This window comes from Nuphar pumila, chromosome 12 (assembly GCF_984573655.1).
Source record: "Nuphar pumila chromosome 12, dmNupPumi1.hap1.1, whole genome shotgun sequence".
NCBI classification, from domain to species: domain Eukaryota; kingdom Viridiplantae; phylum Streptophyta; class Magnoliopsida; order Nymphaeales; family Nymphaeaceae; genus Nuphar; species Nuphar pumila.
Genome location: NC_143260.1, coordinates 19183300 through 19209664, shown reverse-complemented (window position 1 = coordinate 19209664; position 26365 = coordinate 19183300). Strand labels below are relative to the sequence as shown.

Here is a 26365-nt window from a genome sequence, read left to right as displayed (position 1 = left end):
TAAAACCTGCATTAAAAAAAAAGAAAGAAAGAAATTTATCGGACCCGGGCCGGGCCGGGTCGGGTCCGGACACGACCCGGGCCCATCGTCGTTAGGGTTTTTAAAAACCCGACACAAGGGAAAGGGTTTTGAGAAAACCCTTTCTCCTGTGCGCCGCACCCCCCACCGCGCCTTTGACCGGATAAGGGAAACCCATCGGGCTTTCCCCTTTTGTCGCCCCTCCCCGAGCTCTTTAAGAGCGTTGCGGGAGGGGAGGATCGATGCCCCGTCCCCCTTCTCGTTCCCTGCAGGCGACAACCTCGCCGGCAAACCTACCGACGCCTCCTCCTGCTGGTCTGATCGCCGCCGCCGCTGCGACCACCGCCGCTGCGACCACCGCCGGCGATCCGCCCCTTCCAGGTATGCCGTCTCCACCCTCTTCACCTCCCTCCTTTTCCCCCTTCTTTGGGATTCACAGGTGGGCCGGCAGGTGGCACGCGGCCCCTGTCGCGCCCTGCGTAGCCATCAGAGGTCGACAGGGGGCCTACGGGACCCCCGTCTCTGGGGGTACGTCGGAGTGACGGCAGGGGCCAATGGCCCCTGCGGACCCCCTTCTCTTCCCCGTGGGAGATCGGGCGACCGACAGGAGCTCGGTCGTCCCCCTGTCACCCTCCCCTCTTCCTTGACCTGGGTAGGGGGTCGGCAGGAGGCTGGTGGCTCCTGCCGCCCCGATCTCTCTCTCTCTCTCTCTCTCTCTCTCTCTCTTACCTTCCGGCAGGGGCCATCGGCCCTTGCCCCTCTTCTTTTAAAACCTAGCAGGGGTCGATGGCCCCTGCCATTTTTTTCCCAAGACCGACAGGGGCCTTTGGCCCCTGCCCTCCTCTTTTAAAGACCAGCAGGGGCCCCTTTTTCTCCATGAACGACAGGGGCCATTGGCCCCTGCCTCCTCTTTGAAAGCCGCAGGGGGCCTTTGGCCCCTGCGCTCCCCTCTCTCTGCTTATTCCATTTCTCTTTCTGGTAGGGGCTGATGGCCCCTGCCCTTCCTTTAAAGCCAGCAGGAGCCTTCGGCTCCTGCCTCCCTTTTCAGAAACCCAGCAGGGACCGATGGCCCCTGCCCCTCTCTTAGTCGTCTGGCAGGGGCCGCCCTTCTTTAAATATCCGGCAAGGGCCGATGGCCTCTGCACCTGTTTCTTTTGGCAGCATGGGTCATTAGACCCTACCCCATTCCGTTTCAGGTCACCAGGGACCGTTGAACCCTGCCTTGTTTTGCAGAGAAGCCGAGACCTCAGTCCTTTGTTGCCGTTTTTCCTATTCATTTAAATGCATACTAATAACGTACCTTTGCAGTTTACGCAACAGGTCCTGTTCGTGCTCCGCGGCCCGACCCTCGTATTATCCTCACACGTAGGCGTACGCAGCTGCACGACATCCCAAGGTAGGGTAAAGTCGCACAAGGGGCAATAGATCTAATTAAGTTAAATAATTAAGATGTCCATGCTAGTTGTACTTAGATTTATATTGCTTTTGCGTGGCGTATTATTCTTGTCTGCATGTTTATGATTCGAGGTTCGATTTTACTCTTCGAGTATTAATTTGCGTATTTGCTTATGTGTTGAAGGTGGTTTCACACTTTTTGCAATACTTATGCCCTTAATTGCTTGCATATATACTTGCTTGTACGTTTCTATGAGTTGATGTACAATTTCATTCTTCAATTATTATTTTGCGTAGTTGTTTATGAATTTGAGGTGTGGTTTCGTACATTTTGAAATACATATGCCCTTGTTTGCATGTATACATTTCTGCCTGCATATTTTCTTTGAGTGAGGTACGACTTCGTGTCTCATGTATTACTTATGACCTTATGTGTCTGCCTATCTAAGTGGTCAAGGTATGGTTTGGCACCTCGTGTGTTACTTATGCGTTTTTCCCTCGATGTGCGGCATCGCAAGTCGAGAGTTGTTTGTTGACATGTTATAACCTACATATGCTCACACTCATGGTAAATATGTACTTACATAAATGTAGTCTTGTGCCTATCCTGTTATCACTTGTTTTCAAAACACTAGAAGTTGCACTTGTGCGCTATAGTTCTTTTAAAGAGGATTTCCTTCTGCAAACCCAGGGCTCTGCAAAATACACAGCTTTTGCAGAGTTAAGTTTTAAGTCCTGTCAGATTGCAAAGTCACGTTTGGGCCCTCCCAGGTCCACACACTTGGGAGAAATATTTTATAACCCCGATTCGAGTTGCGACCCAATTCGAATAACCCCGATCAGGGGCATGCGCCTATGGATGAGTGGGGTTCTGTTGAAGGACCCATTCTTTATTTATCAATCTAGTGTCACATGTCGATACTAAGATAAATTTTGGATGCAAGATTGATAGTGATGTGCCTTGTGTGAATGACTTAATGTGGCATTATGGCTTTTAAGGATGAATCGTGCCAAATGAGCACTCCTATATTCTTTGGATTGTTATGAAGTTGTGTGTTGGGTATTCCTTTTGAGAAGCCCACAGACCTCCCTTGTTCAGTATAGCGTACTTTTAGACATGCACAACATGTTAAGTACTTTGTTGATCGGACGAGAGATTCGAGACGACATTGCATCATGAAATATGCAAAATATTGTTGAACTGAATTCAAGTCTTATCGTGCCAAACTATGTTGTATTGATTCTTTTGCAGATAATATCTGTTGGGGTTTCTTTTGTGGAACCATTTTCCTTTCATCGTAGTCGTACTTTTGACAAGTACGATCGTACTTTTTGACAAGTACGTCTTCTTACGTTGCGATGATTGGATGAGTAGGTTGTGGCAACCTCGATGAGGGCAAATAACAAAATGTTTAGATCACCTAAATGGGTGATGATTTCGCCTTCACCGGCAAGATACTCGAGTTTGGTCGAAAGACCAGAGTATGTAGAATGGGTCTTCAGTTAACTACCCCTGATGTACTCATTCGAATCGCTGACTCCTGTCAGGACAGAGGACAAGAAGGTACAAAACTTCGATGGACAAGCCATTAATGGCAGTTATGAGCAAAAGACTCGGGTTCTCCAGTCATCGGAGTTAGGGGAATGAGACTACCATAATTATCCTAGGTGGTAGCTCTCCATGTTTGGGATGCATCCATTGTTTATGCTGCTTTGGGGATTTCTCTCTTGGTCACCGACCGTCCCCTTAGGTGCGGACTCAGTCAGCTATCCGGGGTATCATAAAATACATAGCATAATAAACCCCCGGATCAGTCTAGGCTGTTTCTAGAGTCGTGCCTTGTGCGTACCCACTTGGCCAGTTAATATCGAAACATAATTTAAATCCGATCACACAATTTGTTGAGTTATGCGCGTATGAAAGTTATAGTGTACAACAGGTTCAGTACTTATGGAATTGTGTGTGTGGTTGATGAAGCATTGTATTTCTTATGCAGTTCTTTGCTTGTACTAGTTAGCCTACTTGTGCCAGTAAAATGCTTGTAATAATTTTAGCATTGTGCTCATGATAGTTTGCTCCGTGAATCTGTTGAAATTAAATTATTATATAATTGTCTGTCTGCTTGACATATTAAATTATTCTGCTTAATTATGTTCAATATTGTTCTGTCTGTGCACCTACCAGTTTTTAGTGAAACTGACCCATTTTATGGGCAGGTTTTGGATAGGTAATACAGTCTGCGATGGCACGATGGCGTGATGAGATCAAGATAGAGCTCTTTCCCTGACGTTTCGCTCCTGAGGACATGTTGGTAAATTTGGTATAAAGGGTATTCCAAAATTTCTCTTTTTATTAAACCTTGAGTTACTAAAGCTGTTTTAGTAAACTTCTTCTCGGTTTCAACAAACAAATTCTCCATCATTGAAATTGTATTTCAAAACCATTTGATTTCAATAGTTGTGCGGAATTCGGCAAAGGAAAGTTTACGCTGTAATGCGTTCAAGGTCCATTGACTTGTGGTTTTAAAAATATCATTTTCCGCTGAAGTACTATTATTGTATGATTCAAAGCTTTCTAAACTATTCTAAAAGTTACAAGTCCTGGATTTTTGGGGCGTTACAAGCTCAGCTGAGCTGTAATGCTCATAAATCCTATGACTAGAGGTGCAATCAATACACCTACTTATTCAATATTACAAACTCTGCATAATATTTGCAAGATTACTTCATTTTTCTTTTAAGTTTGGCATGTTTCATAACCCTTTTACATATATTGTAATGTATCAAATAAGTTAAATTTATTTGTGTGGTGGTTTTATTAATGTAGAACCTAGGTATTTAAAATTAAAATGTAACAAAGCACTTTTTAATAGTAGGAAACTATCCAAGCCCCTTCTCTCTCTATACACACACACACTCCCATACCTCTATGAAGAAAAGGAAAATACTTATGCTTTTTTGACTCCCTAGAAATAAGAAAATATTTCCCTTTTCTGTTGCTCTTTTTGAGCACATTTAATTTTATAATAGGATTACAATATTCTTATTTTAGAACTGCCAAGTTATAATGTAAGATATCGATGTGTTCCATAGACTCATTCATATAGGGTGTGGCGGAAGTCTCGTTGCTGACTGCTTTTGATGCCAACCATCTTCCTTTGTCCAGGCATTGCACTAGCATCAGGAGCCTAGTACTGGCAGCGCTAGGAGGTAGTTAGGAAATGGGGAAGGTCATTGGGGACTTGGAGAGTGTTAAAATATATGTAATTCATATATATGTATATATTTATATACATATATACATGTATTATCTAAAATGCCCGATAGGGGTATTTTAGTCATTTCACAACTACCCGATAGGGGTACTTGTTTCTTTTCTTTCTTTTTTTATTTTTTACTTTTTATTTTTTGTATTTTTGCCCACCTAAAAGGGGCCCCACCATGGAGTCGATGGGGCCCTCAATGGTCACATTTGTGACCGTTGGGGGCTCCCAACGACTCCATGGGAGCCCCTAGGTGGCTCTTCTTTTAAGGCCATAAGGCCACTCCTCCTTTTGTGTATAAATAGGGGTGAACCCCTCTTGTGTTCTTCACTCTTGAGAGTTCTCTCTCTTTTCGATAAGAGACATTTATATTTTTATGTTGTGTTGTCTCTTGTGGGTTTGGGTGTTAGCCCTTTTGTTTGTTCATTAGTGGATGTTGTAAGTGCTTAATGCACTCTTTGCTTTTCATCATATTTCATTACATGGTATCAGAGCCTTATGTATGCTCTTCTTCTTAATGTAACTAGTTGTGTAGCTATATTTTTTTCTTGTTGTATCTCTCTTCATTTATCCTCTTGTGAGTGATTAAAATGAAAGGAGAACAAAAGATTGATCTCTCATTCAAGCTCAATGGCTCCAACTACATAATGTGGGCCGCCGCCATGGAGAACAACCTCAAAGGTAAAAAACTTTGGGGATACGTTATGGGCACCATTCCGGAACCACAACTCCAACTAACTAAGATGGATGGTGATCAAGAAAAAGCTCTTGAAGGAAATGCCCTCATGAAGGCCATTGAAGATCACCGATCTAAAGTGGAAGATTGGGAAAGTAAGCATGCCAAGATTCTTGCTTGGTTCATGAACAATGTGGAGCTCAAGATTTGCGCCAACATTGCCAAGTTTCGGATGGCGAATGAAGCATGGTTCTTTATGAAAGGTATGTTTACTCAAAAAGACCTTGCTCGTCAATTCTTTCTTCAAGAAAAAATCTGGACTATCAAGCAAAGAGAAATGAGTGTAAGGGATTACTTTAGCACTCTTGGTCTCCTATGGGATGAACTATCTTTACTAGAACCAAAATGGGTTTCTAGTGTGGATGTGGAATTAAGGAGATAACAAATGGAAAAAGAGCACTTTTTCCAATTTTTACATGGGCTTAGGCCCGAATATGAACAAGTTAGATCTTCCCTCCTACATAGATCTAAGTCTCTTCCCTTGGAAGATGCCATAGCCGAAATATGCGAAGAAGAAACTCGTCTTGGCATGATTAAAGGAGGAGATAATGTCGTGGCCGTATCAAAACCCGGCAACCATATGAAATCTTACAAACCTCCACATTTTGGAAGGCAAAATAATTATAATGGCAACTATAGAAAAGCCATTTGCCATCATTGTCAAGAGCCGGGTCATATAAGACCTAATTGACCTAAGTTGAATGAAGCACCTAAAAATAAGGTTGCTTCCGTTGAAGAAGCTACTCAAAAGAAAGAGGAAACCATCAAAGGGAAGGAATCTTTTTCTCTTGCTCAACTATCGGAAGCACTACAAACTCTACTCAAGATACCATCAACCTCGGGTGCCGCCATAGCTTCTTCCTCTCCTCCAGGTATGTCTTCTTGGATCCTTGACTCTGGAGCTTCCTTTCATATGACCCCACTTGAAAATGAGCTTTCCGATTTATGTAATAATTATAAAAACTCCTATGTTTCAACTGTCGATGGTACATCTTTACAAGTAAAAAGTTTTGGAACTTTAAACTTTTCAAAAGATTTCTTTATGCCAAACATGAGAGTTGTACCTCACCTTAATTTAAATCTCCTCTCTGTTGCTCAAATATGTGATCATGGATGTGAAATCTCCTTCTCAACTAAGGATTGCTCTATACAGGATCTCCGGTCCGGGAAGCAGATTGAGCAAGGCCATAGGAGGGGAGATCTCTATTACATGAGCAACTTGAAACTCCCCACTAACTCTTTTTGTAACCATGTCCAAGATAAAAATATTGAAATTTGGCATCAAAGACTTGGACATCCAAGTTTCTAAAAAATGTACTCCTTTCCATTTGGAAAGAAATTTTGTAATGAGAAACATTTTGTTTGCAAGAATTGTATCTTTGGCAAAATGAAATCTACTCCTTTTCCAAACCGAACTTTTGTGTCCAAAAGACCTTTTGAGTTAGTCCATTCGGACGTTTGGGGTCCTTCCCCGGTCATGTCTAAAGGAGGGTACTCCTATTACGTTACTTTCATCGATGACTACACTAGGTATGTATGGATCTACTTTCTCAATTTAAAATCCGAAGTTTTTGACTTCAAAAAATTTCATATGATAGTTAAAAATCAATTTTCAAGTAATATCTCTACTCTTAGATTCGATTCGGGTGGAGAATATTTATCAAATGAATTTCAAAACTATTTAGAAGTAAATGAAATTTGTCATCAAAGATCTTGTCCTAGGACTCCCCAACAAAACGGCTTGATCGAAAGAAAGTATAGACACATCATGAAAACCACTAGGACACTCCTTATTTCCAAAGAAATTCCAAAGAGTTTTTGGGCCGAAGCGGCCTTAACCTCAACTTACTTAATAAATAGAATGATATCTTCATCCTTACAAAATACATCTCCATATGAAAAACTATTTGAAAGAACACCCGATTTCAATAGATTAAGAATTTTTGGATGTAAATGTATTGTCCTTACACATAAACGGGACAAATTATCTCCTAAAGCTATTAAATGTGTTTTCTTGGGATATGGAGAAAATCAAAAGGGTTTTAGATGTTTTGACTTGAAAAATAACAAACTCTATGTATCCAAAGATGTAACCTTTTTGGAAAATGAAAATGGTTTTGTGAAAACTAAAGATATTGACGAAAGTGAATATGCTTTTTTATTTGATCTTCTATCTCAAGAAGATGAGACTCCTCAAGAAGAGGAAATCTCTAATGAGTCTTTGAATGACCTAGAGGATATTCCTCTTGACAATGTTATAGATGAAAGTGATAGACCAATCCAAACCTATGTTAGGCGTGGTCAACAAACTCAGATGAGCGCCTTAGAAAAATACTCTCAAGGATCCAACATAGAAGAAACCTCTTTAAGGAGATCCGGTCGGATCTCCAATCCTCCTAATAGGTTTGTTTCCTATGAGTCCCTAACTCCAAGATATAGAGCGTGTCTAATTGCGTTGCACTCATTTCATGAACCTTCACACTATAATGAGGCCAAAAACATTCCCCAATGGGTTGAAGCCATGAACTTAGAGCTTAGTGCCCTTGAAAAGGCAAAAACTTGGGAAATAACTTCGTTACCCACTGGAAAGAATTCAATTGGATGTAGATGGGTCTTCAAAATTAAAATTAAGAGTGATGGTTCATTAGACCGTTATAAAGCACAGTTAGTAGCTAAAGGATATGCTCAAGAATATGGTATAGATTATGAAGAAACCTTCGCACCTGTTGCTAGAATGACTAGTGTTAGGACTCTTATTGCCATTGCGTCAATAAAAAAATGGCCTATCTATCAACTAGATGTTAAGAATGCATTTTTAAATGGCGAATTAAATGAAGAAGTTTACATGGATCCCCCACCAGGAGTATGTATTGGTAAAAATAAAATTCTCAAACTTAAAAAGACATTATATGGTTTAAAACAGGCCCCAAAGGCTTGGCATGATAGATTTAGTAATGTAATGACAAGTTTGAATTTTCGTTCATGTTATACTGACACTGCTTTGTTTGTGAAAAGTGCAGGGTCTTCAGTAGTTATTTTACTACTTTATGTTGATGATATGATCATCACTGGAAGTGATGAGCAAGGAATTTATGATATTAAGAAAGTTTTAAAAGAACATTTTGACATGTCTGATCTTGGTTTCTTAAGATACTTTTTAGGGATTGAAGTAGCGTACTCTCCTCGAGGGTACATTCTCTCTCAGATGAAACTGGCTGCAGACATTTGTTCTAAATCTGGTATCTCCGATGATAAGAAAACAGAAACCCCTGAAGTCATCAATGCAAAGTTAAGGTTGGAAGATGGAACACCTCTCGAGGATCCTACTCCCTACCGGCAACTTGTCGGGTCTCTAACCTACTTATCCATTACTCGGCCAGACATAGCTCATGCTGTCCACTCTGTCAGTCAGTTTCAACATGCACCTACAACCGTGCACATGAGTGCAGTCTTAATGATCATCAGATATATAAAAAACACCATAACTAAGGGAGTTTTTCTTTCCTCCTCCTCATCACTTGATTTAATTGCTTATACTGATTGGGGAGGAAATCCCAATGACCGGGTCTCAACTACGGGATTTTGTGTTTTCTTAGGTGACTCTATGATTTCTTGGAGATGCAAGAAGCAGCACAAAGTATCCTTGTCCTCAACGGAAGCGGAATATCGTGCTATGGCCACTACAACCATGGAACTTGTGTGGCTAAGAAGTCTCCTCAGTGATATGGGCATTGTCATCTCCACTCCTTCGAAGATGTGTTGTGACAACAAAAACACAATCTATATTGCAAGCAATCACACCTTTCATGAGCGTACTAAGCATATTGAGATAGACTGCCATTACGTACGTGATGAATACCTGAGAGGAACCATAGCACTACCTTACGTCACATCTGAGTACCCGTTGGCAGACTTCTTCACTAAGGCCCTTGCTGCTCCTCGTTTTTTGTTTCTCCTTAACAAGCTTTCAGTTATATCCCCGTAAAGCTTGAGGGAGGGTGTTAAAATATATGTAATTCATATATATGTATATATTTATATACATATATATATATGTATTATCTAAAATACCCGATAGGGGTATTTTAGTCATTTCACAAGTACCCGATAGGGGTACTTGTTTCTTTTCTTTCTTTTTTTGTAAATTCTTTTTTTAGTTTTTACTTTTTATTTTTTGTATTTTTGCCCACCTAAAAGGGGCCCCACCATGGAGTCGATGGGGCCCCCAACGGTCACATTTGTGACCGTTGGGGGCTCCCAACGACTCCATGGGAGCCCCTAGGTGGCTCTTCTTTTAAGGCCATAAGGCCACTCCTCCTCTCCTCCTTTTGTGTATAAATAGGGGTGAACCCCTCTTGTATTCTTCACTCTTGAGAGCTCTCTCTCTTTTCAATAAGAGACATTTATATTTTTATGTTGTGTTGTCTCTTGTGGGTTTGGGTGTTAGCACTTTTGTTTGTTCATTAGTGGATGTTGTAAGTGCTTAATGCACTCTTTGCTTTTCTGCATATTTCATTACTGAGAGAATTCTTATAAGGCAATATTTAAAGGTCATAAGATAAAGGAGACCCCACATAGTTGGGATAAGGCTTGAGTATGATGTTGAGGATGATGAATTCCATAGTAAATATCCAAAGTATCCTAATCTTGCCTTACTGTTGGTGCAGATGATATGATATTGCATAATAGGTAATAGGTATAAATATAAAAAGCAACACACACACACACCTGAGGATAGAATTGCTAGTGCCATCATAAGCATTAGTAGGTGACATTCCTTGAAAGAGAATAACAGGTGAATTTTAGTGTGTAACCTGTGAATTGCATGCATATGATTGTGTAGTCAATTGCATATTTCCTTGTAATTAGAAGAATATTTATCCCTTCTGCCACGCTGGACTTTCGAAATGGTTGTGTATGTGATCATTTGTACACAAATAAACAAAGTATGTGTAATCCTGGAGATCCTGTACACAACAATGTTCATCCCTTCTTACTGTAGGTGCAAATGATATGATATTGCATAATAGGTATAAATATGAAAAGCAATACATACACACACCTGAGGATAGAATTGCTAGTGCCATCTTAAGCATTAGTAGGTGGCATTCCTTGAAAGAGAATAACAGGTGAAATTTAGCGTGGAACCTATGAATTGCATGCATATGATTGTGTAGCTATGTCACATGGGTGCAGGTGCGGGTGCGCCACGGGTGCGGCGCAATTTTAAAAATTTTGGACACGGGGACTCGGCTATATATATAGATATTTTAAAAAATATATATATATGTATATATATAATAATATATCCAGTGTGTGCATTGTGAAAGTATCTTCAACAAGATACTTTAGTCGATAACACAACAACCTTAAGAATAAATGTGTGAACATACACACCCAAGAACACTTGTGCACAAAAAACACAACACACCGAATCACAAATGTGCACTTGCACCCATAAGTTTCATAAACACTAAAGAGGTTGGGCTATAATCCCAAATCCCTTATTGAAATACAAGAGGAGCTGCCCATATAAATAGGGCTTGGAGGAGGCCTTGGGAGGGGCTCCACATAGTCGTTGGAGCCCCTCCAACGGTCACAAATGTGACCGTTGGAGGGGTCCAACGACTAGTGGGTTGGGCCCCTCCCAATGCATGTACAATGCATTAAATGCAAAAAAACAAAAATACAAAAAGAAAAAGAAAAAAGAAAATACAAAAAAACATATTCTTGAAAAAGAATATGTGTAAAATTCCTAAACTACCCTTACTATGACTATATATATTTTATATATATAATTGGTAAATACATATACATATATTATATATATGTATATGTATTACCTTATATATATAAAATATATATACGAAATTACAAGTTTGATTACATAATTTAACACCCCCCCTCAAACTTAGGGCAAGATGACCGATAGTTTGCCAAGAAGGAAGTTGAACCGCGGAGCGCACAGGGCTTTAGTAAAGAAATCGGCCAACTGATATTCGGACGTGACATAAGGAAGATCGATAACTCCTCGGAGATATGCTTCACGAACATAGTGACAGTCCATTTCGATGTGTTTTGTCCGCTCATGAAAGGTGTGGTTCTTTGCAATGTAGATTGCACTTTTGTTGTCGCAGCATAGCTTGGTGGGTCCTTCAATTTTGATCCCCATGTCTTCTAGCAGTTGGTGAATCCAAACAATGTCCATGGTAGTAGTGGCCATGACACGATATTCAGCTTCAGTTGAGGAGAGCGACACCTTTTGTTGCTTCTTGCATCTCCACGAAATTAGTGAGTCTCCTAAGAACACACAAAAACCAGTGGTGGAGTGACGGTTATTTGGGTCACCTTCCCAATCTGAGTCAGTATAAGCAATCAATTTTAGATCAGAGGAAGAAGACAGAAAAACTCCCTTATTTAGAGTACCCTTTATGTATCTTACGACCCGTAAGATGGCACTCATGTGAACGGATGTAGGCGCATGCTGAAATTGACTTGCAGTATGGACTGCATGGGATATATCTGGTCTGGTAATACTCAGATACATCAGGGACCCTAGAAGCTGTCTGTAAGGTGTAGGATCCAATAGGGGAACTCCATCATCAATTTTCATCTTTGCTCCTACTACCGCAGGAGTTTCACACAGCTTCTCATCTGTAATACCTGACCTGTCAATGATCTCAGAAGCAAGCTTAGTTTGAGATAAGAAATATCCTCGAAGAGAGTATGCCACTTCAATTCCCAAAAAGTAAGTTAAAAAACCCAAGTCAGACATTTCAAATTTATCTTTTAAGATAGATTTTATACTTTTAACCCCGTTAGAATCACTCCCAGTGATGAGCATGTCATCAACATACAGAAGTAAAATAACAATCCCTGCATTGGATTTTCTAACAAATAGAGCAGTGTCAGTAAAACAAGAGGAAAAACCATTCTCAATCATAACAGAGTTAAATCTATCATACCAAGCCTTGGGAGCTTGTTTTAGGCCATAGAGTGCTTTCTGAAGACGAAGCACCTTTCCCTTAGGAGTCTCCATTACAGGAGGAGCATCCATGTAGACTTCTTCGCTTAAATCGCCATTTAAAAATGCATTTTTCACATCCATTTGATAGATGTTCCATTTGTTGATAGAGGCAACGGTTATAAGACATCGAACAGTGACCATACGAGCTACAGGAGCAAAAGTTTCTTCATAGTCAATACCATATTCTTGACTATATCCTTTTGCAACCAAGCGAGCTTTATACCTTTCAAGGGATCCATCACTTTTAGTTTTTACTTTGAAAACCCATCTGCACCCTATTGTTTTCTTGCCTTTAGGAAGATTTTGGAATTCCCAGGTTTTGGCTCTTCTCAGAGCCTCAAGTTCATTGTCCATGGCATTAATCCATTCAGGGCATTTACGTGCTTCTTCAAAATTTCTAGGTTCTATATAAGAGTGGATGACACTAAGGCAGGCTCTATATCTTGGTGAGAAAGAGTCATAGGAAATGAACCTAGAAGGAGGCCTTCTACTTCTCTCAGTTCTACGAGGGATCACTTCATTCTGAGAGGCACTGGAACTGGCATCATTATATCTGTCAAGAGCACTCCTAAAGTTGTTTTGATCTCTATGAGAGTAGGTGATAGGGTCTCTAGGTAATTCAATAGGTTGATGTGACGAAGGAGACAAGGAGATGTTTTCCTCGGTTTCAAGTCCATTTGGGTTACCTTGATCTGACTCATTATCACTAGTATCATCGTCCTTATTCAGTAAATCAAATAAAAAAGAGTAATCCATATTTTCATTATGGGGGTCACAACTTTCAAATCCACTAACATTTTCCAAAAAACTCACGTTCCTGGAAACATACAACTTATCACTTTTGATATCATAACAACGAAACCCCTTTTGGGTTTCAGAATAGCCAAGAAAGGTACAAGGAATGGCCTTTGGAGAAAGTTTGTCATTCTTATCAGTAAGAACAAAACACTTACACCCAAAGACCCTTAACCTGCTATAATCAGGTTCCTTATCATACAGTTTTTCAAAGGGAGAAATTTTGTTTAAATTTTTCGATGGAAGTCGGTTTATGAGATAGACAGAGGTAAGAGCTGCCTCAGCCCAAAGATTTTTTGGAATGCTTTGAGAAATGAGCAAAGTCCTAGTGGTTTCAATGATGTGCCTGTGTTTTCGTTTGGCTAACCCATTTTGTTGAGGGGTTTTTGGACATGATTTTTGGTGAAGAATTCCAAAATTTTCAAGATAACCCTTAAATTCATTTGAGAGGTATTCTCCTCCAGAGTCAGACCTAAAAATTTTTAAACATCCATTGAATTGATTTGAAATCATCATGTGAAAATTTTTAAAAGTTGAAAAAACTTCATGTTTATGTTTAAGGAAATAGATCCAACAAAACCTAGTATAGTCATCCACAAAGATTACATAATATGAAAAACCTCCTTTAGACATTACCGGAGCTGGTCCCCCCATACATCGGAATGGACAATTTCAAATGGTTTTGTCGTAAACATGGATCTTTGAGGAAAGGGCAAACATTTCATTTTCCCAAGAATGCATTCATTACACAAAAAGTCACTTTTACAAAGATGTTTAACAAAAGGCAAGTACGAGATTTTAACAATATTGGGATGACCCAATCTCTTATGCCATACATGAATGTCTTTGTTTTGGACGACGTTGCAAAATTGACTCTTGGGAACTTGAAGAAAATCTACGTAGTAGAGGTCTCCTCTTCTAGAGCCTTCCCCAATCAATCTCCCAGACTGGCGATCCTGTATCCAACATTTATTAGAAGAAAATTTTATATCGCAACCATGGTCCGAGAGTTGGGAAACGGAAAGAAGATTTAGGTTAAGGTTTGGGATAAAACGAATTTTTGGAACAAAGAAGTCTTGTTTTTCAAAATTACCTATTCCTTTAATCTCAAGAGATGTACCGTCCGCGGTTGATACAAAGGATGGAAAAGCACTTTTAGAAAAATTTGAAAGAGTGCAATAACTAGGGGTCATGTGAAAGGATGCCCCGGAATCTAAAAGCCAAGATGTCTTACCGGGGGAAGAGGATGACATAGCGGCTCCGGAAGTACCTCCCTTGAGAAGAGGTTGTAGGGCTTCCACGATTTGTTGAAGAGAAAGAGACTCACTTGATAAAGGGGGTTGTTCTTCAACTTGAGATGCCATAGCCGTTGCAATCAATTTCTTCCATTTAGGACACAAGGGTTTGATATGTCCGGGTTCTTTACAATGATAGCAAGTTACTTTGCTATAGTCTCTTTTGCCATACCGATCATTTCCTCCTTGACCTTGATTCTTGAAATGAGGAGGTCTATAAGTCCTCATGTTATTTCCCGGTCTTGACACGACATTAGCCATTTCACCATCTTCTTGAATAGAAGAAGTAACAAGAATGCTAGGGTTATTTTTGCCAATCCCCATACGGGTTTCTTCACCACTTAGCTTGGTGATAACATCTTCGAGTGAGGGGGATGTGAAGGCGGAGAGAAGAGAGGACCGAACTTGTTCAAATTCGGGTCTAAGGCCATTTAAAAAATTGAAGAACCGGTCTTCTTCAAGTTGTTTGTGCCTTAATTCGATAGCCTCACCACTCCATTTAGGTTCAAGGATTGCGAGCTCATCCCAAATAGAGGATAATTCGGCAAAGTACTCCCGAATGGTCATGTCATTTTGTTGGAGAGTCAAAGCCCTCTTTTGAAGAAAGTACTTGTGGGATAGATCTCTTGAGGTGTACATTTTCTCAAGATATACCCAAGCTTCGGAAGCCCTTTTAAATTTGATGATGTTGGCATTTATCTTGGTCTCAACGGATGAGAAAATCCAAGATAATATCTTGAAGTTCTTCATTTCCCAATCATCATGTTTCTTAGAATACTCTTCAAGGGCCTTTTGTCTTTCATCCCCTTCAAGAATCTTAATATCACCTCCTTCAACAATGGTAATTTTGGGTTCCGGTTCCGGTATGGATCCATAAACGTAACCCCAAAGCCCCTTTCCTTTAATATGGGCTTCCATATTACCGGCCCAAACATGATAGTTTGAGCCATTAAGCTTAAACCCAAGAGAGAAATGGGAGTCTTTTTCGCCCATTAGAGAGGAAAGAATGCAAGAGATAGTATGTACCTTAATTACTTTTTGCGTCTTTCTTGACAAAAGAAGCTCCTAAAATATTGCTCGAAGAAGATGATCCTCTTTGATTTCAACAAACTTGAAGGCACGCTTCCTGAGGAATGCAAAAGAAGGCGAGTCACAATTCTTCTTCTTCAACGAGGCTCTGATACCATGTGAAAGTATCTTCAACAAAATACTTTAGTCGATAACACAACAACCTTAAGAATAAATGTGTGAACATACACACCCAAGAACACTTGTGCACAAAAAACACAACACACCGAATCACAAATGTGCACTTGCACCCATAAGTTTCATAAACACTAAAGAGGTTGGGCTATAATCCCAAATCCCTTATTGAAATACAAGAGGAGCTGCCCATATAAATAGGGCTTGGAGGAGGCCTTGGGAGGGGCTCCACATAGTCGTTGGAGCCCCTCCAACGGTCACAAATGTGACCGTTGGAGGGGTCCAACGACTAGTGGGTTGGGCCCCTCCCAATGCATGTACAATGCATTAAATGCAAAAAAACAAAAATACAAAAAGAAAAAGAAAAAAGAAAATACAAAAAAACATATTCTTGAAAAAGAATATGTGTAAAATTCCTAAACTACCCTTACTATGACTATATATATTTTATATATATAATTGGTAAATACATATACATATATTATATATATGTATATGTATTACCTTATATATATAAAATATATATACGAAATTACAAGTTTGATTACATAATTTAACATGCATATATGTGGATATTGTCCTCTAAAGTTTGGCACCAGTATGAGTGTTTTTACAAACTTTGCAAATTGTACTTTTGCCCTTGCAGAAAGGGGGGTCCGGGGGCTCCCCCCGGCGCGGCGCCTCCCTAGCCGAGTCCGTGTGACATAGTTGTGTAGTCAATTGCATATTTCTTGTAATTAGAAGAATGTTCATCACTTCTGCCACTATGGACTTTCCAAATTGTTGTGTATGTGATCATTTGTACACAGAAATAAACAAAGTATGTGTAATCTTGTACACAACACTTCAAATAAAACTGTAGAAGCATCAACTAATTATCTTCTATTTTGTCTGGAGAAAAGTATAGCTTCATGGGCTAGGGAATCTGATCTGTTTTAATTATTTTTCTTTTTCTTGCCTTTTTAACTTGGGTTGATTAAATTTGCAGCTATATTTGATCGATCAGGATGGTATGTAATTACTGGATCAGATGACCGTCTCGTCAAGATATGGTCCATGGAAACTGCATTTTGCTTATCTAGCTGTCGTGGACATGAAGTGAGTTTGCTGTTGCTTTAGTAATTACTGTTCTTGGACTATAGTTCATATCATATTATTTGGATCAAGTTATATGGAGCTTGGGTTTCAGGGTGACATTACAGATTTGGCTGTCAGTTCAAACAACGCCTTGGTGGCATCTGCTTCAAATGATTTCATTATTCGAATTGTAAGGCTCCTTTTTTTGTCTAGTATTTGCATTTTAGTTGGAGAGACTTCTTGTGCCTTTTCTAAAATTTGACTTCGAATATTTTGTAATCACAGTGGCGCTTGCCTGATGGGATGCCAATATCGGTCTTGAGGGGTCATACTGGTGCTGTTACTGCCATTGCTTTTAGTCCAAGGCCATCTGCTGTTTATCAGCTTCTGTCGTAAGTCATTTTGAGTGATTAAATATTTGGTTGATTGCTTTGTATTACCATTTTTTATTATTGGGATTGTTTTCTGTGCATCTCATTGTGATACATGAAACTCAGGTTGATAAGTCCAGACATCTTTTTGTTGGTTTATATCAAGGTTGCCAGATTAGGAAGCGGAGGCGGGAAACAATACGGGAAGCAGAAGCGAGAAGCGATGCATTTTAAAATGTATAGGAAGCGGGAAGTGAGGAATAAAAAAGGAAATATAAGAATTGAAGGGGAATTGAAATGAAACACAAATAAAAACTAAATAAAAGTGACTTCTTAAATTTCATGATTTTGTGTAAGAATTAAATTTTTAACAAAATGTAAAATGGATGACTACCAATTTAGAGAAAGCACATGAAAGTGAATGAGAAGCATGAAAGAAACACATGAAGAACATGAAAAGTTGAGTGAGAGCATATAAGAAGAATAGATGAAGTGTGTGGAAAGCATAGGAGAAGCGTGGGAGAATCAAGGTTCTCACCAAGTTTTGGAAGCGAGGAGTATCACACTTCCAAAGCGAGTTTCCGGGAAGCGGGCTTCCCACCTATCTAAGAAGTTTCCGCTAACTCTGGTTTATATTGTCATCTGATGAAGGTTCTGTCAGCAGTGTTGGTTTTAGGGATGGTAGCAACCAGTGTTATTAAAAACGCGCCTCAAGGCGCAAAAAGCGCGCCTCGCCTCAAGGCGAGGGGCTTTGTGCCTTGAGGCGCAGGCATAAGGCGCAAAAGCCCTGAGGCGCACGCCTCATACGCCTTGAGGCGTACGCCTCAGAGCGAGGCGCGCCTCAAGGTGAGGCGTACGCGCCTCAAGGTGAGGCTTTTAATAACACTGGTTTTGTCCTATTGAATTTTCTCTCCAACTTTTTCTAACTTTTATGCAGTGGGAGTCCAACTCAAACACCAATCTTTTGCAAGTTGTATGAAAACAGTAAACCCCCTTATGAAATTAAGAACTAAGTGGGTAATTAACTTTATCCTATGTCATTAGCAAATTATACTCTCCAACAGCTAGCATATGCCATCTGAATCTCTCTATATATAATCCATAGATACATGCCTATCGAAGAAGGAAATTATATAATTGATTTTCATGCCCACTTTTCCCCTTCAATAAAGTGATCACTTATATGTTCATCATATCCACATTCACCTTTTTACACAGAATTAATACCAGGATTCTCTTATCGATCTATTATTATCTCCACTCCAAAGCGCTCCCTGTGGTGTGTCTGTTCATATGTGCTTTGTGAGAATCTTTGTATAGGTTTAATCGTTCAACTTTAATTAGCTTGTCCTGGAATTTACTATTCAAGTCATAAGCAATAAGTTAGATTCACTTTTAGTAAGATTAGAAGTGCAGTAGACTATTATACAAGAATTTAAAGATGGGCCAACAATAGGCCAATTTGCTGCTCAGACTTAAATCTTATTCTACAAAAATAATGGATATATAGGTATATATATAGAAACATCATCCCTAGGATTAATTAAATAACTAGATCTTAGAAAAGGGTGTCACGTTAATGAAAGTGTCACGGTTGTTTCACTGCAGTTTATACAACTGTAACAGTTGAACTGTTCTTGCTTTCTCAATAGCATCCACACTGGGAGTGTTGTATTTTGCACGCTGTCTCATAAAAAGATGCAAATCACAGTTGGATCAGTAAAGAGAACCATAGTTTCACTGGTTACTTAGCTTATAGAAACGTAGTTTTCAACACATAATTTGACAAGTATAACTAATTCAGGAATCAAATCCAATAGTCTAACTTCAAGCACATGGTATAGGTTTGGGAATATATAGGATTCTGGCTAATTGTATTGGTTCGCTTCTTATGTCATAAAAAAATATCAGATCTCTTTTCATGTTGGGGATCCCTCTCATGTCTTCTTTACCCTTTTACTTTACTTTATTTAGAGTTTCCATTCATTGGCCAGAACACTGTGTGCACATGCAAACAAACTTATTTTATGGCATAATAATGTAAATGCTCTTGATACTAAGTATTTAATCAATTTTATCAATCTTTAATTATTCCACAATACAATAACTAAGTTGTTTGTGGCTAAATTTACTTCTACTGCCATGGTTTGATGTTAGGTGTATGATATACTGTCATGGTTTGATGTTAGGTTTTATACGTTAATCTCATATTTTTTAGAATAATCTCATATATTTTAATTTCTTTTAGTTAATCTCATATATTTTCCAGTTATGTAATCAAATTTTTAGTTACTTTTATATGTTAATCTCATATTTTTTAGAATAATCTCATATATTTTAACTTTTATAGGTTAATCCCATATATTTTAACTTTTGTAGGCTAATCTCATATATTTTTTAGTTATGTAATCAGGTTTTAGTTACTTTTATATGTTAATCTTATATTTTTTAGTACTTATTTGACATTTTCTATTTCTTATTGGTTGTCAATTTCATCAATAACGCATTTCTTTATTTATTTGTATTTTTAGATATTTTTTTATAATTTTTTAAAAGTTTTCAAATTTTTTTTTTGAGGCTTACGCTTTACGCCTCAAGGCTTACGCCTCGCCTCGGTTTTTGGTTGAGCGCCTCGCTACGCCTCAATGCTTTTCACAACACTGGTAGCAACTCTTCAGATAGGTGCCTAGACAAGACAGCGACCCGATTTTAAGATGTTCTCATTATTGTGAAGGCAGCGAAATGGGGAACTTGGTGGTCTCTAGGAGAGGTATGAGTTCCGATAAAGTAAAACTGTAATGCTATTTAGGGGTTGTAGAGTTGGGTTTTGGTTGCTAGAGCTTCATCGGGCTTACTTATCAAAACTATGGTGGTTAAGATTTGCATGTGCAATGACTCGAGGAAAAAAAGGCCATGCAAGGCATCTAGTAGATGTGAATTATTTCTAAATTTAATGGTTTCTGAATTTTTTTCCCTTGTAGTGTGGCTTTACTACTGCATAACTTTTTTTTCTCGAAAGAATGAGGGGATATAGGATAGATGCTGAAAAATATACAAGATCGCAAACATAGATTGCTCATTTATTATATCATTGTGTTGAATATGTTCTCAAATGATGTCATAGAAGTGGACATTAAAGTTTTAGATTTTATTGTTGATAATGTCCAAGAGGGACACATCGAGAGTTTTGTTGGAGAAGGTTTCTCCAAGGGTCACCAGGAATGATTGGGGTTGGACATCACAGATGCTTTGATGACATCTTGATCTCCTTAACTTTGGGGCCAAATTAGATTTAAGGTGAAGATCTTATCCTTGATATCCTAGACATTCATGTGCTATGTGCTATGTGCTATGTGCTAGGATGCAAATGTTTCACCATGAAATACACACCCTTGTGGTTTGGATGTGGCAACTTATCAAAGAATTGAGACGGGTCAAATTTTGCATTCTGCAGCACAAGGCATTATCCTAACTTGTCTTAAGACTTTTGGATAAGCAGGTGCATCCATACAACATCCGGTGCTTATCCTAGCCTATCATTGTGAGTTATCCGTAAACTGCTGCTAGGCTTATCCTTGTTTGCTTTTTGTCCAATTGTTTACTCTGTGATAGGGGATTATGGTTTGACATGGTGACCAAGACTGAATCATCTACTTGGGCAGAATAATCTCGGATAAAAGAAATATGGAAGTCATCTTACCTTTGAATGTAATGATTTTGCCCATGGTGACCATGGTCATGGGTCTTCAAGTTCTTAAGTCCTAGTATGCTAGGTTAGGACTTAGGACCAATGTTGTGAAAAGTGTATAGGAACTTGTACTAGAAGTGCCAAAGTTGTAGGTGCCTCATATCGTATTGTAATGTAAGATACTGAAAAAAACTCATTTAAAAAGTGAAAAAAACTCATTTAAAAATTAAAAAAAAAAATAAAAAAATTATAACAAATTCATATGCTGCGATAAAAAAAGAATCAAAGTTAAGCATTAACATCAATTAAAGATGGATACTCATTAAGCGATTAACATAAACTATATATATATATATAATCTTACAAAAGTTCTTTAAGAAAAGTATAGAACATATTAGTCATCTTCATTGAACATTTTATGTTCTTTGTCAAAGATGACATCTTGTGGCGACACAACCCCTGCACATCATGCAAGCACAAAACATACATGTCATAAAATCTCTTTGAAAGTAAAAAAAGAAAAAAGGTATTGCCACTAGGTCATTGCTGTTTTGGGATATTTCCATTAATAAATATAATCACTACAAAAAAAGGTTCATTATAATTTATGAACACTGAAACAAAATTTATATGCATAAGGTATCATAATTCATGCCAAAAGTTACAATTTAGGGAACACATTATGACCAATGATCTCAAATTCCTCTATCTAATCTATAGATTCTATACATACCATAGTTGAATGTATCTTAAGGTAATCTCTTGCGAGGGTTTTTCCTGAAGATATTTTCCAAAAGGGATTTTCTCTAGAAAATATCAGAAGCTTTAAAACTTGAAAAATATAAATAATAATAAGATAGAAAATTAATATGATTTATATTGATTTTGTTGCAATAAAGATAAAGAAACAAGTTTTAGAAGTTTTTAAAATACAAAAGAAACCAAAAAGATAGAAAATCTGAACTTAAATTATATTAAAATAAGATTTTTTAAATATTGCAAAAATTTTGTGATAATATCACAATATTTTCATTTAGATGATATTTTGAAAATATCATGATATTTTGAAAATATCATGATATTTTGCCGATATATATATATATATGTATATATATATATTTATATTGATCTTCAACTCGATGATTTTCTTCCTTTACTGCAGCCTCCATGGCTAAGATGGTGTCAAGGATAAATTGTAGCAATATTTCTCTGATGAATGCACCCTGTGCTTCTGCATTTCTTCTATTATCTGCTTCAATGCTCGCAACAAGCTTTACATGAGCATTAGATGGAATACGAGGATGGATACATAATTGTAGAGTGGAGTTGTTATGAATTACAACTTTGGCATAAAATTTATACAATCCACCATGCATTATAAAACTAAAAATATTGCATTTTACTATTCATTTCAAACGTGTCCCAGGTCAACTAGTTTGCAAAATTACCACTCCGGATAATTTTAGTGGTATCTTCCGCTCACCATTTTATCATATAATTCATCCAAAAGTAATGGTGCAAAAGGATATTCTATGCATAATTCATCACAGGATTTGATGGAACAAGATAATTACTTATGTATGCAAAGTGATTTTAGAAAACCAATTTTTCATAATCATGTATCATGTTGAAGAGGGAGCGGAAACAAATTACAAGAATGCATAATGCATTCATAAAGTCCAACATTGGACAAACATAACGTCATAACGAGGAATAACATAATGGTCCGCAAGGGACACCACAAGAAGCCGACGAAGAGGCTTAAGTTGCACATAATTTATTGAATGAGGGCCAAAAGGCCATAATGAGCATATGCATATAATATCATGAAATAAATAAACACCTAAAAGAGTCATTAATGATCATGCTTCAATCATACTTTAGTCAAGTAATATTATATGAGCCGATAAGATAAAAAGACAAGTGTTATTGATTTTAGCAAGTCCTTTAAAAGCGATTTCAAGAGGGAAATGCTCAAAAGAGTGTATAAAACACAAGAGTTCAAAAGGTTTTAAGTCCACTTAAGAGGCAAAATAATGAGAGTTATTTGAGTAGAGAACCTTACACATTTAGGAACATCTCACTCAAATGAATGCAATTACAAAAACTCATTTTGCATATCAAATATAAAAGGTGATCAAAAAATCAATTTGATTTTAAAATATGCATATTAATGATATGATTCACATGTATCTTTAAAAGACAAAATATGAATGAAATTTTACAAATTTCAACAATAATTCATCCATTACAAGCAACTACCTCATTAGTCCTCCAAAACCCACAACTCAAGTGTATAAGCTACTAGATCAAGAACATAAATATAATGCCATTAAAGGCCAAGGACACACACAACGGTGTATAAAAGAACCTCTTGTTTACATGTAATAATACTTGAAATGAGTGCATTAACGATAAGAACAAGAGAATACACGTCAACATGGACCAAAAGCATCTATTGTCTACGTAAAAATACACTCAAGACCAAGTATGTTCAGCTACTAGAACAAGAGTATCAAGCCAACCATGGGCTAAAACACAATACATCTCTTGTCTACATAAAATGACACTTGAAATGAGTGAAAAAAGTCAACCATGGGCATACATCTCAGTGACTAGAACAAGGACACAAATGCCAACATGGACTAAAATCACACACCATGATGTTAATCAATGTGCCTTGTCTACATATAATAACACTCAAGACAAGTGTGTTCAGCTACTACATCAAGAGAACAAAGCCAACAAAGGGCTACCAACACACAATGGTGTAATAAAATATCTTGTCTACATATGATGACACTTAGATAAGAGGTATAAGAGGAGAAGACTTTTGAGGCAATAAAACTTGTAATGACAAACATATAAATAAAACCTTGGACAATATTTTTGAAAATAAATATGTGCACATACGCACAACAAGAACACTGGGAACACTTGTGCACAAAAGCATGTGAAAGTATCTTTAACGAGATACTATAATCGATGGAACAATATAAATATAAAAACATACACACACCAAGAACACTTGGAACACTTGTGCACAAAAGCACAAAACACGAAATCACAAATGTGCAAATGCACTCATAAGATTCATAAGCAATAAAAGGTTGGGCAATAATCTCCAACACCCTTGAATTAAATATACCTTAAAACATTTAAGGTTCCAAGACACCATATATCCATCACATTTATATATAAATAAGTGCATCCATAAGATCAATGGCCAAAAGAAAACGAGTGACACACTCATAATTAGAGATCATATAACAAATCATTCTAGAGTCCCAAAGTGCCCATAACTCACCTCAACAACCATCTTTAATATGGTAATTGGACAATCTAAAATGACATAACACAAGGTGCCCTTAACTCACCTCAATAATTATCTCTAATATAAAGATAAGGCCGTACAAAAAGGTTTGATGCATCATATAACTTGTGATGGATAAAAATAAATGTCATAAAAAGGCAATGAACACTTAGGGAAATCATTTTCCAAATATGTGATTTTACAAAGAGGGCCGATTCAAAGCTCCAACATAATTAATCAGAACAATATGCCTTATAATAATTTTTCATAAATACGAAATTATGTTCAATCATGATCATTATCAAAAGACTTAATAAACACAACATGAAATATTTAAGCAATGCCATGTGTGAGGACGGATTTGGAATAATCCAAGAATCAAATCAAGCTTTTATAAATTGCAATTATATGCATACCAAGATGTAGAATGTCAATAATCTTAAATGAGCAAATTTAGGACAACATGTAACAAGATATTGCAGAAGCACTTATAATGATAAAAGAAACAATCTCACAAGTCCACTAAGGGATAAAACAAGCCCTAAGGAAGGCAATATATATAATCTCTTTATTGAAAAGAGAGTACCATGTAAAAAATGTCTATGAATAGACAATACACATACAAGCATGAATACTTTATAAAAGAAGTGTACGAAGACACTCTCACAACACTTGAACAAAATACACAAAAAATATAATAATAGCAAACATGCAATAATGCATGTATTTTATAAAAGGTGCAAATGCTTGAGACTCTCAAGCTTTCACAAAGATGGTAATATTTAAAAAATCTCATAAAAAAACCAATACTAAAAAGAGACTTATTAAAGTGGAGAAAATCCTAAGAAGATTCACAAGGATCAAAAGGCCTCTCAAAGAGAGATCCAACAAACAAAATTCTCAAATGAGGGTACATACGAAAGGAAGAGGGAAAACTTTATTAAAGTGGAGAAAATCCCAAAGAGAATACTAGGATTGCGTTATGGCATAAATCTATAAACAAAAATTCATAATATTATATGACTTAATAGATTATAACCAATGGCATGAATATGTTTTAAATAAACCCAACATGAAATATTTAAAACATATGTAATAAGTATGCAACATTAATGAAGACCATAAAACTTATAATAAAACATATTCTTGAAATTGAATTGAAGAATGAAAAGAGAATAACCATATTTTTGTGAGATCATTTTTAAAACTTAATTCAACCGATATTATAAAAATGCCTTCTTAATCAAACATTGCTCGTATGAAAAAGAACTCATTAGGTAGGAAAATAAAACATCATTTTTCAACTTCTCATGAAAGAACCTATGCAGATTACTGACCACTTATGTCAAGAATTGCAAGTCAAATCTCAAAACATTTTAAATGCCATGCATCTTGTTTCATCCACTAAAGCAGGTATCCAACAATTTAGAGATTATAAACGGGATGCATCACTTAACAATGAAGTTATTTTGCAAGGAACGCAACATAGATGTCCCGAATATGAATGCTCATTATAGTGATCGACGAGGTCGAGCTCGCCATCATCAAGCTGATTTTACAATCGAGCATCATTTTCGAGTGGATATTTTCTGTGCCGCAATAGATTCTCAATTGCAAGAATTAAATCTACGGTTCAGTAAGCATACAATGAAGTTATTTCTTAGTCGGCTCTTGATCCTCGTATAGGACATTTTAGAGGGTAAACAAATACCTTTAATATGAAATAATTATGATGAGAGTATGTGAGCAATGCTACATCTCTCACAAACATTTTACTTTTAACACAACTTTCTTTAAAAAAACTTATTTTCCAAGAAAAGACATGCGAAAAAGAATAATATAAAAAGTTCAATGGAATTGTTAAAAATCCAAACTCATAATGACATGGAGAACACATATGCAAAAACATATCTAATTCTTTATAATGCTCAATACTTAAAGAAATATAATGCATACCAAATATTTTAAGAAGCAAAAGAGAGAAACATATATGCAAAAACATATCTAATTCTTCATAATGCATAATACTTAAAGAAATATAATGCATACCAAATAATTTTAAGAAGCAAAAGAGAGAAACGAGAACTTCACCATTCTTCTTTAAAATTTCTTGAATAGCACGCTTCCCATTGCAACAAAGAGCAACTCGATCCCAACCTTGCTCTGATACCATGTAAGGAAACG

At 37.4% G+C, this 26365-nt stretch overlaps 1 protein-coding gene across 2 annotated transcripts in view; it reads left to right on the top strand.

The window, feature by feature from the left end:
* LOC149820206 (uncharacterized) overlaps positions 1–26365 on the top strand; it is a 172139-nt gene that overhangs the window by 40202 nt on the left and 105572 nt on the right. Inside the window, exons 5-7 of one of the 2 annotated variants that reach the window (XM_089982397.1) lie at positions 16721–16830; positions 16922–16999; positions 17095–17201. In XM_089982397.1, coding sequence (XP_089838523.1) covers positions 16721–16830; positions 16922–16999; positions 17095–17201 — 295 coding nt within the window. Of the gene's footprint in view, positions 1–16720; positions 16831–16921; positions 17000–17094; positions 17202–26365 lie in introns of those variants that run through there. The other variant, XM_089982398.1, reaches the window with a different exon arrangement.